The sequence below is a fragment of the Hippoglossus hippoglossus genome, chromosome 11 (genome assembly GCF_009819705.1).
Source record: "Hippoglossus hippoglossus isolate fHipHip1 chromosome 11, fHipHip1.pri, whole genome shotgun sequence".
NCBI classification, from domain to species: Eukaryota; Metazoa; Chordata; class Actinopteri; order Pleuronectiformes; family Pleuronectidae; genus Hippoglossus; species Hippoglossus hippoglossus.
In genome coordinates, this window is record NC_047161.1 from 16,945,362 (window position 1) to 16,963,437 (window position 18,076).

At 41.9% G+C, this 18,076-nt stretch overlaps 1 protein-coding gene across 2 annotated transcripts; it reads right to left on the reverse strand.

Annotated features, from left to right (window-relative positions):
* Positions 1–1,539: 1,539 nt before the first annotated feature.
* On the reverse strand, positions 1,540–17,371 carry LOC117771169 (visinin-like protein 1). 2 transcript variants are annotated; one of them, XM_034601269.1, is made up of 4 exons: positions 17,236–17,371; positions 4,037–4,213; positions 2,391–2,606; positions 1,540–2,292 (listed from the first exon to the last, which is right to left on the reverse strand). In XM_034601269.1, the coding sequence occupies exons 2-4, from the start codon at positions 4,196–4,198 to the stop codon at positions 2,095–2,097; spliced, it is 576 nt and encodes a 191-aa protein (XP_034457160.1). In that variant the 5' UTR covers positions 4,199–4,213; positions 17,236–17,371; the 3' UTR covers positions 1,540–2,094. The 2 variants fall into 2 exon arrangements, with proteins under 2 accessions (XP_034457160.1, XP_034457159.1); XM_034601268.1 differs by lacking the exon at positions 17,236–17,371 and adding an exon at positions 17,095–17,235.
* Between the last annotated feature and the right edge of the window lie 705 nt (positions 17,372–18,076).

Genomic DNA, 18,076 nt, shown 5'->3' on the forward strand with positions numbered 1-18,076 from the left:
TCAAGTGATCATGTCTACAGCAGCCCGGCGCCGTTGTCAGCTCTTATCACCACAAACTCTATTTGACATCTTCATCACTGTCTTCTGTGTGTGTGTCACCGCTTTTTCACAGGGAGGTATTTGTTTTCGTTTAGCTTTTTTCATTATTGCGTCAGTCGCGTGTTAGACTCGTCATCAAACCCCCCGTACTCGCTTGTGATGAATCCACCAGGGGATTCCCCTGATTTAAGACTAGGGGGCCAAAAATTTGTATGTGAAACATTTGTGTTTACACATGCAACTCCTCCAGGGAGAAAATATGGAGGATCTAAGGAGTTCAGTGCATGTGCATCTTTAGTGAGCCAGTAATTAGAAAAATTCTGACCTTAAAATAAATAGAATAGGCACTGGCAAAACTGCATTATTCTGCAAACAGTACATATATCATTTGAAGAATGCGAAAGAAACTATAGTACAAACGTTACCTAACAAAACCATAAGGAGAGCCATGCAGGGAGCATGGACCATCCAGATTACATTATGTCAGGTACAGGGCTTTATTCTAACCTAATTACATGTCCCTTGAATGAAATGCGTAATCATTTCGATAAGATATTGATTTTGTTAGCATATGTGGAAAAAGCTGTAGACGCAGCTAGAAGCCCCTGACCAACACATCAGCATGCGTCACCGTTCGGCTGGAGGCAGTCGTCTGAGACATTCATCACCTGCCTCGTACGTGGAGTGTAAAGCATCTGGACGCTGCTTTGAAATCTATCAGAAACGCTCTCTGAAAGTGTCATGTAACTGGTGGTGGATTTTGCCGTTGAGGTAATAAGAAATGCGACTGCACACACAAAAACACACACGGGGCGTGGGGCAGTGTGATCTGACTTTGATCTGTGGGCAAGTGTATTTGGATTGTAACATATTCTCACACTCATACATGCACACATTCATGGTGTTATAGACACTATAGCTGTGTTTAAATTCAAGGGCTACCCGGCCTCTGAAGAGCTCCTCCTTTGGGGGGTTTTAGCCTAGTCATGCCACTGTGATGCACTCTTCACTCTTCACTCTTCACTCTTCACTCTTCACTCTTCACTCTTCACTCTGTGCAGCCTCTGAAGGATGTGGCCCCTGAATTGAGACACAGCTCACGACAGACTAACCCACACACATCTAATGTGATTGTTCATTTAAGTAATTTTCTGTATATCAACACATTTGTTTCTCTCTTGTCGCTCTATAAGGACCAAACAGGCTCTTTGTTGATTTGATGCTATTCTTTTTTTCAGAATATCCCGCAGCACATGTGTGATTAGAAATTGGCATTCTGGTTGGCAGAACTTACATTCAATGACATTTTAGGGAAATATTCTTTTTTGGTTGCTAATAACATTATACGTATATCACCACCCTAATGTTGTCATCGGTGCTGCTAGCCTGGTTCAGTCCAAAGGTGTAAAAAGAATCGGACAAATCAAGAAGCTGCACTTTTACCAGTTGTTATTTCTTTGCCAGGAGCAATGGTTTTCTTAAATCGTCGTCATTTATCACTGTGAGGTTGCCAGGCAACAGGTGCAGACTCATGACAACTGAAATAAGGCATTTCATGAAGTCTCATAATGAAGAGATCCCGGAAAGGGCAGCACACCTTGTGTTATTTCCCAAGTAAAAAGAAGACGAATTAAAAAATTAAGAGTATTGTGTAGTAGTAACTGTTAGATAGCTGACATTTGCACTTGAGCCACCTCACAGCCTTGTAATCTCACATGCTGAGCAGGGGGCCTGACAGTGGGAATGTGGCACCTCTATATATTTCCTCTGTAAATCTCTCCTGCAGGAGTGTACTGCACAGTGGGATGGGTTGGAAGAAAAGAATGGCATCAATCAGCAGTTCATTATGTTCCAAATATGGCTCATTCCTTGTCATCGCTGCCTCACAAAAAAAATCTTCCCTACCTCTCTCTTCCTCCTCCTCCTCCTCCTCCTCCTCCTCCTACCTCAGCTGCATCCCCCTTTTCTTCTCCTACCTCTCTGTTCTCATATCCCTGTTTCAGTTCAACCCTTTCCCCGTCCCTTCCCTCCCTCTGCATCTCCACCCATCCCTCTCTACTTCTGCATGTCACACTGCAGCAGTAGGACGATGGAGGGGTCAGACTTGGCGGCCTCTTTGAACTCTTCCAGGCTGATCTCATCATTGTGGTCTTTGTCCATCTTGGAGAAGATTTTGTCGACGCGCTGCTGAGGAGTCAGCCCGTCCTCGTTCATGCGCATCATGATCACCGTGCCCACCATCTTGTAGATGGCCTGCAGAGGTAGGGAAAGGGAAAACAAAACTGATGGGCTTTGTCTGAACATCTTTAACTATCAGAGAGGATTCCTTCCTAAATAAGGCACAAACACACCTCTATGATCTCAAGCATCTCCATGCGTGTGATCTTTCCATCCCCGTCCAGATCATACATGTTGAAGGCCCAGTTGAGTTTCTGCTCGAAGCTGCCTCTGGAGGTGATGGACAGGGCACAAATGAACTCCCTGAAGTCAATGGTCCCATCACCGTTCTTGTCAAACGTCCGAAACGCATGCTGGGCGAACTTGGAGGCGTCGCCGTATGGGAAAAACTGGAGTGTGGAAAATGACAAAAACAAGGCAACATAAATGGCGTGTCTGTTGAATTGTGCAGCTCCTCCTAAATGTTGGTGAAAAGGGAAACGACTATTCATCACAGACTTAACATAATCTTATTATAGACATCATTTAATTAATCTTAATATAACATTTGCAGCAGTGTGATGTGCTATTATACCATGCTTGAAAAGGGCAGTAGAAATTTATTGAAAGTCCTAGTATGCTTATGCTGTTTTATATATAACACACACACACACACACACACACACACACACACACACACACACACACACACACACACACACACACACACACACACACACACACACGCAGTGGAGGAGTGGAGCATGGACCAACAAAGAACACATTTTATTTTGGAGTGGATCAGAATAGAAAGGAGGAGCCAGGAATTCTTTGTCACTTTCCTTAACATGGTGAAATAAGACGTAAGGGGTAAGCATGCTTCAATCGCCCTTCAGTGTATTATTATTCATATGTATCATTTGAATAAAAATATGTTATGTATTATGGCTGCTCAATTATGGCAAAAATCATAATTGTATATAGTAATATTGTAATATAGTGACTTTGGAATCATGCATTTATTGAACTTTAAAGAAAAATACAACATCTCAGCGTCCGTGTTAACAGATTAGAGTGTCACATAGAGATATGTTCTGTGCGCCTCACGTCTTGTCTGGTGTTTTACTGCGTATGCGCGAAATGTTGGACTTTTTTTTTAACGTGTTTAAATACTTGTTTCATAAAATGTGTTTATTGTTAACCTGTAAAGTGAGCCTGCAATGTGCGTCCGCCACAATCCTGAAGTATAGCGGCAATGATTTTGGAGAGGTGGGGCGCTGTAGTGTCAGTTGCTTGAGATCATGTCAGTGCAAACTAACTGATGGAAGACAGTTTTCATTCATTTATAATTTATTTACTCTGAAGTACGTTGTAAGTGTGTTTATGGAAAATTTATTACACTAACTTAATATCACCATTGTCAGAGCAGAAAAAACAGATGTCTTCTGAGCCCTTTAGCTATGAATGAGAGACCATATTCATAACTCATTTAAAAACATCTTTAACCATTGTGCATCCATGAAAAATCTGTCCACCGTAAAATCTCCAGAATATTAATGTCAGAGTTTCATAGAACAACAGCTGCCAGTGTTGTAGGCTCTAGCTCCTCTGAATGCCCCAGAGCAACAGTAACATCAGCTTTCTATCTAACTACCAGACAATGTTATGAGTCATTTTGTTTCATTTCACAATAACTACAGGAAAAAAACAGAGCACGTAGGTAGAGCAGGGAATGAAAAACAGTATTATCCAGTTGTAAAGAAACTGAATAACTAAGTCATAAACTGCCATGATTTCCTGCCATGATTTCCTCCCCTCCTGCCCTCCACCTCAGCCTCACCTTCACATAGAGCTGCTGAAACTCCTCCAGGTTGAGGATGCCAGAGGGACAGTCCTTGAGGAAGCCTTTGTACCACTGCTTGAGCTCTACCTCGTTGAATTCCGTGCTCTTGGTCAGGTCGTCCAGGACCTCCGGAGCCAGCTTACTGTTGTGTTTACCCATGACGAATTCACCTCTCTGGGGAGGGGGGCAGAGAGAGAGAGGGAGAGAGAGAGACAGGGTGAGCGTGAAGATGAGCAGGTGAGAGACAAAACAACAGCCGCAGCTCTAATTCCCCTGTGCGGTTGTGTCAGCACAGGACATACACGCAGAGTAAAACCTGGATTCTTCCCGACACAAGTAACCACCATCTAGCAAATAACCACCATGGAGAACCAGTGCTCACCAGAGTTTTACTCCTGGATCCAAAATCTTGAACAAATCTCATTGCTTCTTGAGAAAATATGAAACTCCTTTGAATATCACACAGATATAGCCAACAATATCCTCACAGTCAACCACTATCGAACAATTCACCCATACACAAGAGGACATTTCTTCAGAATTCTTTCTTACATAATCCTGATACTTATAATAAGGACGTGTTTTGATATTGTCATAGATGTCCTAGGGAATAATGCAAGGCTATTGATGAAAAGAGCAGCCATGTTTAGGGAACTGATATCTATGAGTATGCGATTTAGTGCAGCTTGATTGGGAAATCAAGAGGACTGGTAGTGGAGGTACGCACTTTACTGAGTGCCATTCTATAGTCTTGATATGGCTATGTGTGTCAAAACTTTTAAAAATGGAAAAGTGCCCGCATCACTCTATAAGGGTAAAGTTCATCCACGGAATCATCTGTTAAAATGATTGGTTGAAATGGATTGTTTCAGAGGTGCACATGATTTGCCGACATATGATACAAAAGGTCTTTCGATTTCCACAGCAACTCATAATATTCTACCTCTTTAATCACCTTGTGTGAATGCGAGCCTGTGATTTGCTGCTATATTGGCCATAAACTGACTCCTCACCACACACACACAGCTGGGGAGCACTGCAGTGCCTTCATGACGCCACCGCTGACTCACAGCCCTGCCTGACAGCGTTCGCACTTTGACACCGGGACACAGCCGATGCAGCCGAGCTAAGCGTCTACAAATCCTCCTCTGAATTGAGGAATGAGCGTGCCGGGTGCGGGGCAGTGGCTGAAATAACACCATGTCCTGCTTTATGGCGAAGCGAGTCATGTGGAAAGAGGCAGCGAAAAACCCAAGTCACGGAGAGTCGCACAAAATATTTTGGACTTTCCGTGACATGTGGGAGGCACTGTGGGAGAAAAGGTTACCTGTGATTTTATGAAGCTGCAACACTAAAATGAATGATTCCCTCAGATTCCACAGTTAAAGAGGAAAATGAAGAGAAAATGTGCCTGTAAAATAGATGGCACATGATAAAGGTGCAATGAAACGGTCACTGCTTTAAGAAAGTGAATGACTCAGCTGGGCGTTCACTGCAGTCCTGTTGGAACTGTGCAATTCAAACAACTTTGTCTTTTTTCAGTAGCTGCAGGAGAAAAGCTTTGACTTTTACCATGTTTTTCTAATACAAACCAGCATGAGTCATTCATAAAAGCAGAGGGTTGGGCAGTAATAAGCCCATATTGGCTTATGCTTTGGTATTTAAAACAGAAATCGTGCCAATTTCAATACCATCAAGAAAGACAAAGTATTTCTTTATATATTACGGTTTCTATATGTTGTAACAATAATAATAACACAATTTATTGTGTAGAACCTTAAATGTGTTTGATTCTGCCTTAAGCAGCAGACACTTGGAATGAATATTTAACCATATCTCCAAATCACTGACGACATTCACTCAGGTCGCTCTATAAATCATTCACTGCATCAAGAGAGGCACACACACCTCATGTGCACCAAACTGTGAGCTTATTTTGGCTGAAACCCTCCTGAGCTCCACCACACACACGCACACACACACACACACACACACACACACACACACACACACACACACACACACACACACACACACACACACACACACTTCTAACTTTGTTTCTTGCCACTGACTGAGGCAGATGAGATCGTATCCCTCTATTAGAGAAGTAAATGTAGCAGATAATAGAGTTTCCTGTTGAAGATAGCAAGAGGCGCGACCAGCCATGCGAGCAAACACATTGGAAACTTATCCCATCTGTGAGAATCAAAAGAGACACAGTTCACACTGACAAGTCAGGAAGCCTGTGGGTTCATTCTAATTGTCCCCAGGTCACACCGTGTCTTCACGTCAGGTGCGCACATCTCTGCCGGCTCATTTTACTGAGGCAGAAATCTGCTGTGGGAGAGTGTTCAGGTGTTGGAGGTAGTCTGGAGGTAACGCTGGCTGTTTCTCAGTCTGGGATTATGCTGCCTTTCAGAGCAAATAAATCAAATCTCTGGGGAGTCAAAGAGCCATGACATTTTCTTATTATGGCTGCTTCGGTGAAGGTGATGCTTATCTGAGTGCACATGCACATATATGTGGATGGACATGTATGTCAAATTAGGCTATGCGTGTATTGGAAGCCTTTAGCCTGTCACAGATAAATAGGTGTTGTTGTATATGTTACAGAACATGCAGAAAAAGATAGTTGGGATAATTTAAGGGCTGTCACTTCTCCAAAAAGATTATATTGAATGGATTTAACTTCACAATATATTTGAATGGATTTGGATTGCACTGTCAGATATGGTTGTTGTTGGTCCGATTGTCTATTGTGCCTCCTGTGTGGGGTGGAAAGCTATCAAGTGAGCTGACAGATTTGTTGTCCTATAAGAGTCTGCAAGCTGCTTTGCACAAAGTCGACAAACAGCCTTATCTTTGGTCATTACTTTGCGATCACAACACTTCGACACACTGCTTCTCAGATAATTGTGTCGTCGTGATTGTCGGCTCAGGATGCCTTTGCTTGCTAGCGCCCTCCGTTTTCGAAGCAAAACAACGTAACATTACTGACTTAGTTTACTGATGGGCCAAGAAGCATGCAATAGGTCAAGCTGATCGTGAAAACCCTCTGCTGGATCACATAGCAAAATACTTGCGCTTCTTATCAACTTTATATGATAATGATGTCAGTGTTTTGTTTATAGATTGTTTCACTGCTCCCAAGTTGTCAATGGGTCTGCGATCATTTTGAATACTGGATGTTCGCATTAAAATGTTAACTATCTTTAACTCAAAAATGCCAATTTAAGTCTTAGCGTCCTAAGCCCATAAGAACCTATGAAAGGAACAAATCCCAGGAGGGAGCCCTTTATGCTCTCTAATAACAATGACACGCAGTCAAAGTCACACTGCTCATTCCAAGCCCTCTGGGGCGAACATAAATCTTAAATCTTAATCTTAAATGCTGCAATTTGCCTAAAACATACAGCCCTCAACGCTTGCTCTGCAAATCCCACCAAAGGGGATCAATTGGCCCGGCAACAGGCTGTTACTGTGCACACTGACATCATTAACAATCTGTTCACGTCAACACAAAGCAGACACAACATAACATAGACACACAAACATGCCAGTTTCCACATGGGACATCAAGGACATATTAGTTCCATCACACACGGGTTGTCTCGTACATTCCTGCACATATCGAAACAATCATGAAGTGGCACGACAACGTTTAAAGGAGGGGAAAAGACACAGCGAGGAAAGATGAGAGATGCTCTGAGTGGAAAAAAAATACGAGAGGGAAGGATGACTCAATCTGGATTCACACCTCTGAGGGAGAAGACAAATAGACAGGGAGATACTAGACTCGGAGTGAAAAGGAAATGAAGATGGAAGGACGGAGAGAAATGGGAGGCAGCAGGCAGATAAGCAGGGCTTGTAGAAAATTGTCCCAGCAGGCGTTCAATAGAGAAAGACGCGTATCTCACCGAGTCTGAAGGGGCCTTAACGCATGTTCATTCCAGCTGTCAGACTGATAGGAAACACGAAGTCTAATCTGAGTTGTAAACGCGTGGGAGACTGTGAGTGCGGCGTGTCACTGTGTGTATGTGTGTTCCAGTCCAGTTTGATGGTGATCTAGCTGATTGGACACGCCAACATGTTTGCGTGCCAGAGTCAGTATTATTAAAGCTTACATTTTCACGACTGTTTTCTCAAACTCAAGGACCTTCCCACTGTTGGATAACACAAGTGCTGTAATTCAGCAGCAGTGGTTCTTCTGAGTGAGTTCAAATCACTTAAATGTATCAGCTGTTGGAGAGTGTCCTCCCAAGAGGAAAGACAGCAACAACGTTTATGTTCAAGTGAGACAGCTCCCTATGGCCATAGTCATTAGGAAGCAAAGGAAGAAGTCAGGGGATGCTAATACAGAGCTTCTGCTACATATATGAATGAAAATCAGTGTGAATCTGAAAAAACGATCTGGTTAGGTGACAGTTCTGGAACTAAGCAACAGCTCTGTTATACCACCTGTAGAGAATAGTGTAATAGTTGATCCAACAAATCCAAGAGAATGATTGATTTGTCTCTCCAGAGGCTTGCGTTACTTCACAGTTCAGGTGTCTTCTTCCCAGTTAAACTTTCATTTATGTCATCGCAATAGGGTTGAGTACTGAAATAACAAAGCCCTTCTTATCATTGACTGTTTTGTGATTGTTTTTAAGAAATGTGCATTGGTTCTGGCACCATTCAGGCACTGGTACCATTTTCAATTTAGCACCAGTATCGAAAAAAAAAATTAACTATACCCAACCCTTCATTTGAATATTTAAGAGGATCAGGTTTGTAGTTGTGAGTCCTTGGATCGAGTGGCTAGTGAAACAATAAGTGTGTCTGAAAAAGTTTCTGTTATATGTGTTAGATTCACATTTACTCAACATTTAGATTTACTGTCACCAGGATGCCAAAAGTTTTTGAAGCAAATTTTTCAACCCAAACTGTTAATTGTTCCCTTATCTAGATGTTTTTGTGCCGAAACCTGACCAAACTATAGCCGAGCCTTATTTGTAAATAGAGGGGTGCTCAGAGAGAGACGGACACAGGCCACCACACAGCAATGAAAACATCACCACCTTGGTGAAGGTAACTAAGATTTGTAACAGCTTTGAAAGGCACAGGCAGATGATGTCATACTGCTGAAAACACTTCACTGTGTCAATGTAGAGGTCGTGGACGGACAACACGTTTCGGTTGTTTAACGTGGAGGACATGTTGGCCACAAGTAAAGGAGGGGTCGTTAGCACAATAATATAAAGATAATTAGGTTGTAACTTTCTACAGTTATTTAATGAAGCACTTTAGTGGATAATAAACAGAAAAATACTGACCCCCCTTAGGTGCAGTACCACCTTTTGTGCTAAATTATTAGTTTTAATGCAACTATTAAGAATTAGCTTCATTCAGTCTGACTACTGTAAACTATATAATATTAATACTATAATAATATAGTAGACTCTCCACTCTCCCTTCCCTTTCCCTCACCTCTTTTCTTCCCCATTTCTTTCCTCTCACCCCGAATGGTAGCTGCAGACGGCCACCCACACCGAGTCCAGTCCTGCTCCAGGTTTCTTCCCGTTAAAGGAGTGGTTGCTCTTTGTGGGTGCGACTGGGCAATACAACAATATCAATTATCGCAATATAATTTTCATCAATCGCAATATTTTTCATTAATAGTAATAGAAATATTTTATCAAAATGTGTTGCTGTTCAGCAGGTGTCTCTGCCCATTAAGAATAGTTTAAAACCTCAACCTTCACTCAGGGAAAAAAAAGTTTTAAACTTAAAACAAATAAGAAGGTGACATTGATCTTGATAATTATCCATATCAACAGAAAATTCTTATCTTGGTATAATTCTTTGTCGCACCAATTTAGTTGTGGAAACAGGATATGATCTGACCTCAGATCACACCAGTTATACTTTATCACTTCTCTTAAAAACATTGTTCCCTCTTTCTGGGCCCTCACAGCACAAGTGTACACAAGGAAGAAAACAGGGTTGGAAAGCAGTGGGCTTCCACAGTCATGATGCACTCAGGCTTTAACTGAACGTAGCCCGGAGGGGGAAATGTGCCGGTGTCCCCGTGAATAAAAATGATTAGCTGGCAAAAGCTGTAATTGAGTTGGAAAGAGAGCAAAAACGGGAGGCTAGGCCTCAGTATCCATTTCCTGTGTGGGTGCATGTGCGCATTGATGTGTGTTGTGTGTTTGCAGTGGCAATAACCGTTGTGAGAATGGAAATGTACAATGCGGGGAACAATCAATAGGAAACCAGTCCAATACCAGCCGGCACCATGAACTACACTGTGACGTTTGTGTGTGTGTGTGTGTGTGTGTGTGTGTGTGTGTGTGTGTGTGTGTGTGTGTGTGTGTGTGTGTGTGTGTGTGTGTGTGCGTGTGTGCGTGTGTGTGTGTGTGCGTGTGTGTGTGTGTGAGTGTGTTACAGAGAGTAAGATTACACTATACAGTAGAAAGATGGACACATCTGTGGAGAAGCGGACAGCAGACATATTGATATGCGAGTGATAAACTGCACTCTGACAGGTCGTCATTGCAACTCACCAAACCAACAAAAGTAAAATGGAACAATACGTTGTCATGACAACAATTGCCCTGGCTCACTGCCAAACAGCCATCCGGCAAAGGATGATGCTTTTGGCGAATCGAAACCGTCCATCTGCCAACTGGACCAGACCGTTTGGCTTGCTGATACATCAGTGTGCCGTGGGTTGGGCAGGCTTCCTCATCCCACATGATGCCCCATGTTTGATTCGATATTTATTGTTACATTGATTCAATATATCATTTGACCTGGTCAAATTCTGGAACAAAAAATATATATATTCAAGACCTGTCAAACACCTTGAAATGAAATGAACCAGTATCATCCCATTTGGTTATTTGGGCGATTAGATTTTCCATTGAATGTTCATAAAATGTACACTACTACAATGTGCACCATTCAACAGAAAAAAAAATCTTATCATCACCATTCATTTATTCCATAAGGTGATAATATTGATTTCAAACATGTTGTCCAGCCCTAACTAGTGGAAGTAGGTAGTAGTCAGAACAGGAGGACGAGAGGGAGGAGGAGATCTACTTTAGTGGTAGGGGCTCAGTAGCAGTAGTGTTAAGGCGCTTTCACACCTACCTTTTTAATTCCCACCTTCGGAGATTTCAAACTGAATCCAGATTTGTTTTCGTTTGCAGTTGGGAACATCTTTTGGATAGTTCAGTCCATCAAATTGACAACACGCAGAAAACCGATTCATGCCCGTCAACAGACCAATTAATGTCAACTATCGATAGACACAGCCCACGTAGTCTATGATGACAAGACGTACTTATGTCATACAAAATGCAATGTGAAACCAACACTAACCTGATCAAATGTAAACAACAAAGACATGAAGCTTAGCTGAGACCTTGGTCCAGCTGAGACCTGGTCAGGTGTGGTCAGGTGTGGTCAGGTGTGAAAACATACTTAGTTAAAAGTAGTGGTGGCAGTCGTCGGAGGAACAGGAAAGGGAGGACTTGGATAAAAAATTTTGGCAAAATGTAAACAAAAATTATCAGCAATCAACACTTGAATCCAAAATGTCCTTATGCTGTTGGTATCCATGACTCCAACAGTTACAGTCATGTGAGCATAAAGTGAATAGGATTTGCATGAACATGTAAGTGCTTACAGACATGCGAAAGGTGTTGGAGCTGAGGTGTTGCCTCGTATCAGTGTGATCTACATATCTTTTTAATCGACATAGATTCCTCTGGAGACCGGAGCACGCAGGATCCATCGCTATAGAAACGCAGCTCAACTCAGTGCAGCACTCACTCTAATTTAAGACCAGGCAGCATGTCGAGCCTGGGGAGAAACGCAGGGGACAAACCGGCTGTGTGCGTGTGAACTTATGAGTCTGCCTCTCTGCAAAACTTTACCTCCCATATCTCCAAAACCCCCATTTATTCACCTCAGTGTTGTATTTATCGCCACGATTGTTACACGTACTAAAATCCCGGTGCCTCATGTCTGAGTGCTGCACTTAATGTCCACTACTGTTTCTGTCTGCAGACTGTCAGACCTGTACAACCTTGTAAAATGTTGCTAATAATATTCCAGCGACAACTCTGAACCCAGGCAGAAGCCCACACGCATACACACAAACCCAAGGTGGACAGTTGTTTGGATGCAAGGCTCAGGTGTTTTTCAGCATTAGACGAAAACACTTTTGAGAACAAACACGCCCATTTCCCATAAGCCTACACTCACACAGGCACACAGACAGTTGAGTAGTGTAGGCATGTTGACAGTAGTGTAAAGCGTGTTCAGACCTCTGGGGAAACTCCGGAGAATTGGGTCCGGACTTTCTCCAGAGGTTTCCTTTCGCACACGAGCAACGCAGCAGGAGATTCTCAGCTCAGACGCATTCACAACAGCAACGACTCCTCCGGAGGATTCAGGTGAGGGGTGGTGCAGCAGGCAGAGGCAGGACGTAACGCATTCATTCCGCCAGCGTTTGCTCTGTTATCATCACGAACTCTCCTGACATCCTCGTCTGTGTCTTCTTTATGTATATGGCTCTGCTTTTTCGTCCCCAGGTATTTGTATTGTTTTTGTTTTGGCAGCACTCCTTGATTTCAACCTAACTTTGGCGCTGACTTGTTTTTCACTTCTCCGTATCCACCGGCACGAATGGGGTCATTCCTGGCAAACTTCTCAGCTTATGCAATAAGCATAGTATGGCAACTACACAATTATCTATTAGCCTACCATGTACAGAAGGGTATGTTGTGAAAATCAATCGGATGCATGTCATATGCAGAGAGGGTAATAAGCAGTGGAGTGTGTGTGTTCAAATTTGAAATAAGAAAAAGTGAACAGAGAGCAAAATACACACATATACAAAGCTACAGCAAACAGATGAGCCTGAAAACACACCACTGATTTGACTTGGTAATTTTTTGCCTACGCTTTAGTTTATCTGTTGTAGACTGTATTATTTTACCCACTTATCTTGTTCAGGGTCATAAGAGGCTGAAGCCTGTCCCAGCATGCACTGGGCCAGAGGCGGGGGTATACCTTAACGGGTTGTCAATCTATCACCTCACCGGGGGATATATATATAGAAAGACCATCAGGTTCACACTCAGGTTCATACCTATGGACCATTTTGAGGCGCACCTGCGGGAGACTATTCACACATTCCCACTGAACCACTCAGGGATGTTATATAACAAAACATGTGCCGCACAGTTCAGCTACAGATGGCTATACACCTTCACCTTCAAGGACACATGCAAGGGAAAACAACATCAGAGAATTTGAGATGAAAGTCATAATATTTAGAAGTGGTCGAGGACTGTGAGGCCATCACATGGTTACATCCGTGTGATATTCAAAGGGATCTCATAGTTTCTCAAAAAACAGTGAGATTGGCTCAAAAACATTTTATCGAGAGGGAGTCAAGTTCCTCTTGCTGCTTATTTTCTAAAAAAAAGTTTTCTTTTCTTTATATTTGCAATATTCAGATTTTTTTTGTTAAACAATGACCTGTAATATTATGACCTTATTGTAAATAAATCTTTTTCCTGTAATATTACAGCTTTATTCTCATATATTTATTACGTTTTCTCATAACATTATGACTGGATTCTTGTAAATTTACCACTTTTTCCTTGTTACGTCTTGATTCTCGAAATCCAGAAGTGACCAGAATACTCCCTCTTATACATGTCTCTGATAAAAACATGATCTTAAAAAGGAACTGGCATATTTATTATCATGTTTCTGTTGTGTTGCATTTCCATTGTACTATATGGATAACTGTGACTTTATCCGCCAGTTACGCCAAACTCCTTTATTGTTGCACAGCCATTATCAGCAGGAGCAAGAGAGTGTGTCACACACACAGACACACACTCACATACATATATATATATATATATATATAGTATTACAACATCAATATCCCAGGGTTATAAAGTATGTGACAGAAATGGATGAATCAATCAGTCAAAAGACACACATGCAGCAACACACATGCACAGCAGATGCGCACAATGAGCCAGTGAAGCATGAGACAGATGCCTTGTACACCTGCCCACAGGCTAACAACAAAATGTAAGTGATACAAAGGCAGAGAGAGGAAGAGGAGAGCAGGATGGTTGTGAGTGTCATAGGATCATTCATCTACCGCCATCAGAAAAGTGGACTAAAGATTAGGGCTGGAAAAACAAACAACACACACTCACACACACAGGAAATTGTAGCGTAACATGTCGCTCGGAGCTGAATGGGAATCAATAGGTATTTCCAGAGTAGAGGAAGTACGTATCTACATCTACAATCCTACAAACCTACAATCATGTGTTTTCCCATTCAGTGATTTGTTACTCAGCTTTTGTGTGTAACTGCAGCTTCTCTCTACTGTAAATAACCAGGAGCGACGGTCTATGTCTAAGATCACTGCAAAAACCAAGTAATCAACTTACTGCATCTGTAGGAAATGGCCTGTGTCTAATCCTATGTGATGAAACCAACAGTACCCATGTGTCTGTGGTGGATTGCTGTCACAGCACTAAAGCTAAACAATATATAGCGCTGAGTAGCCATTTTGTAAATGCTACTGAGGGTTATTTTTATTAACAGTAACAATGTACAGGTTTATAATGACAAAAGAAAAGACAAATGGGAGCCTGTTTTAATGTAAAGTCTTAAAGTGTGGATCAATAAGAGAACACTTAAACATTTTATTGTAGCTCTTGAGTTATCACTCTGCCGAGGCTACTTAAGAGTTGGAGCCAGGCTGGAATGGAGGCATGACGTTGCAATTTATGATCTCAACATTAGACGCACAATCTGAGAGCCAAGTATAAACTAACAATAGCTTTAATACAAATTTCAAAACACAAACATGAGCTACTGCTTAACAACAATTAAATCAAAGTTATTTCAGTGTGTGACACTGAGAATTGAGGGAAATAAACAGAAGGCATATTTATATCTCATGAAAATTCAATCTCAAATACTTTTTGTACAGTATGTGAAGAATCCTGTAGTTTATATGGTGAAACTAATGTTTGGTTAAGCATTTACAGGCATATTACATTATATTATATTATATTATATTATATTATAATACATTAGCCAATCCAAGCTGACATGTGTTACACCCTGTGCAGCTCGCCATTGTATCGCAGGGCATGACATACTCGACACAGAAAGACCTACATTCTATTCTATTCTATTAATTATGTGATGGGTTTGAGGAGATATTCTGGTACATTTTGAAGGAGAGGATTAGTATGGAAAGAGGTCCTAATCAAACCACTGCAATAGCTCCCTCACTGAAGCCTCAGCACCACTTGAGACAGCCTGACTCTTGACTTGCCTGACTATAAACAATCTCTTATGAGTGTAAGAGTGGGTTGTGCTAAAAGTTAAAGTCAGTGCTTTGGGCATAGGACTGAGCAATACAACAATAAAAATTGCATTTAACCATGAGGGTAACACATATCTATATAATGGTCTGACATTGTCGATCCTTACAAACACATATGTAAAATGTTTGTCAAGCGTTTGTGATTCTCTGCTCATAAAGAAGAGTTCAAAATCTGCCTTTACACTAAACAGAAATAATAATGTGACATTTATGATCATGTATAATTATAATATGATTATTGTGATAATTATCAATATTGATTTTTATCACTTATTTTATCCTGATATATTTTTTGTCCATACTGTCCAGCCATATTCGGGCAAAATTAAAACCCCAGGTTACAATCAGTCATATTTCTATATACAGCATCGATACATCCGTATTCTACTACTTTTATATACAACATATATTTACCTTTAAAAACAACAACTGAGCTCTAAAATGTGATATCTTTCAGCTCTATTACCCATCATGCACTGAAGACCTGCTCTGGTTCAGTTAAAGGCCGACAGCCAAAGGGCTACAGAACCAAACTGAGCCGTCACTGTCACCAGCTGTCTGTCATGGGGGTGTGTGTGTGTGTGTCTTAGTTTCCATTCATCTCTGCTTTGCTGACTTTGTTCTGTATAGGAACACAATCAATTAACACCACATTACATACAGACCCAGTGAGGCATACAAATATGCAGACACACACACACGCACACACACACGGTCAGTTACTATGATGCAGTAACACATCTGATATGACCCTTTGATGCACAGCCACATGAGGGGCCATCAGTACTGACAACTCGTTCACACATAGCCCTCGCTGGAAGCTGGTGCTATTGATTGTGCAGGTCCTGGTGTCATCCACAGAGGACTGGGTAGTACTGATAAAAATGAAACCGCTTTACTCACACAGCTCAACAAGTCAAGACTTTGGGGGCAAAACAGTTTAGAATTTAATCTGCAAAATACACTTTTGATGGAGATGCACAGATCCTGCAACTGCATTCTCATTAATATGCAGAAGCAAACATCTGCTTCAATTAAAAGGCAATTTTCCATCCATTCATTCATGCTTATTTATCTGCATGTGAGTCCAGTTGAGGCGGTGCGACACGCACGTTCCCTTATTCTCCCACAGAATAAAGGACATTAACTCTGAACGGTTTAATCATCCATCGGACATACAGTATATAGAGCATATTATACTTTGACACATACCTGCACAATACACTGGTAGTGGTAGGGGAAGTGTTTCCTGTCACCATATGCTCACCAATGTGCCTCTTTTAATATCAACAGGAAACAATGATCCCAGGTTCAATTGCCTCTGCAGCCCTGAGTGTCCTTGAGCAAGTCAGTGAAGCCACTAACTCCTCTGCAGAGTCTAAGTGAAACCTCGACTTTACTCATTTCTAGGAATAAATAAATGTTAAACACTGACACTGTTCTCTTCCAGAAAAAAACACCTTGGATTTCTGCCCATCACAATAAAAATAAAACCCATGACTTCCGGTCTCATCACTAATTGCTTGAGCAAGTAAAGCTATTTTAGACAAATGTTTGCCAACACTTACACACATTAACGTGACGCTGGTTTCCAAATAAATAAACAATGTCCTCCACTTACCTTGTAATGTTTGGAAGAGAATGAGCTCCTGTTAGGCTACAAAATAAAACCTCTTGTTTTCCTCCCAGCTCCTGTCAACGTGACGTTTGGCTCCAGAATCAGTTTCCTCCCTCGTGTAAAATAACCTTCGCGTTAACTCACCTCTGAGGAAGAAGATGAATGAACCGCTGCGTCTCCCCTGCCAACACATTAGCATGGAGGCCCCGCCCCCGAGGGCCCATTGGACGGGCTGCTGCTCAAAGGTGGATGCCGACCAGCTGATTCGACAATGTCGCCTGTCAATCAAAACAAAAAGAAAACGCTCTTACAGAGAGAGAGAGAGAGAGAGAGAGAGAGAGAGAGAGAGAGAGAGAGAGAGAGAGAGAGAGGAAAAGATAATGAGAGAGAGAGAGAAGGAGGGAGGGAAAGATAGATAGATGGATAGAGAGTGAGAGTGAGAGTGAGAGTGAGAGTGAGAGTGAGAGAAGGAGAGAAGGAGAGAAGGAGGGAGAGACAGAGAGAGAGAGAGGGGAAGGGGAGGGAGAGACAAAGAGGGAGAAAAGGAGGGAGAGAGGGAGAGAAGGAGGGAGAGAGGAAGGAGAGAGAGAGAGAGAGAGAGAGAGAGAGAGAGAGAGAGAGAGGGGGGGGGAGATCGAGAGAGAGGAAAAGATAAGGAGAGAGAGAGAAAGAGAGAGAGAGAAGGAGGGAGGGAAAGATAGATAGATGGATAGAGAGAGAGAGAGAGAGAGAGAGAGAGAGACAGAGCGGGAATTAGAAAGATAGAGGGAAAGAGGGAGGGAGAAAGGGAGAAAGAAAGAGAGGGAGAAGAATGGAGAGATAAACTACATTATTGTATTATTGCAGCAGTCATTACTACACTATGATTTAAGTACTAAGCAGTTATTACTACATCACACGCGTGGCTTACTCACAAGTCATTACTACATTATTGTATAAGTACTAAGTAGTCATTGCTTAATTACATGAGTACTGAGTTGTCTTT

What these genes read in the sequence shown, in the direction of transcription:
- LOC117771169 (XM_034601269.1), bottom strand. Translation starts at nt 4,198, where the DNA reads ATGGGTAAACACAACAGTAAGCTGGCTCCGGAGGTCCTGGACGACCTG. An exon ending in TTCAGCAGCTCTATGTGAAG is followed by an intron (nt 2,607 to 4,036) that starts GTGAGGCTGAGG and finishes TCCACACTCCAG; the next exon opens with TTTTTCCCATACGGCGACGC. An exon ending in AGATGCTTGAGATCATAGAG is followed by an intron (nt 2,293 to 2,390) that starts GTGTGTTTGTGC and finishes CTACCTCTGCAG; the next exon opens with GCCATCTACAAGATGGTGGG.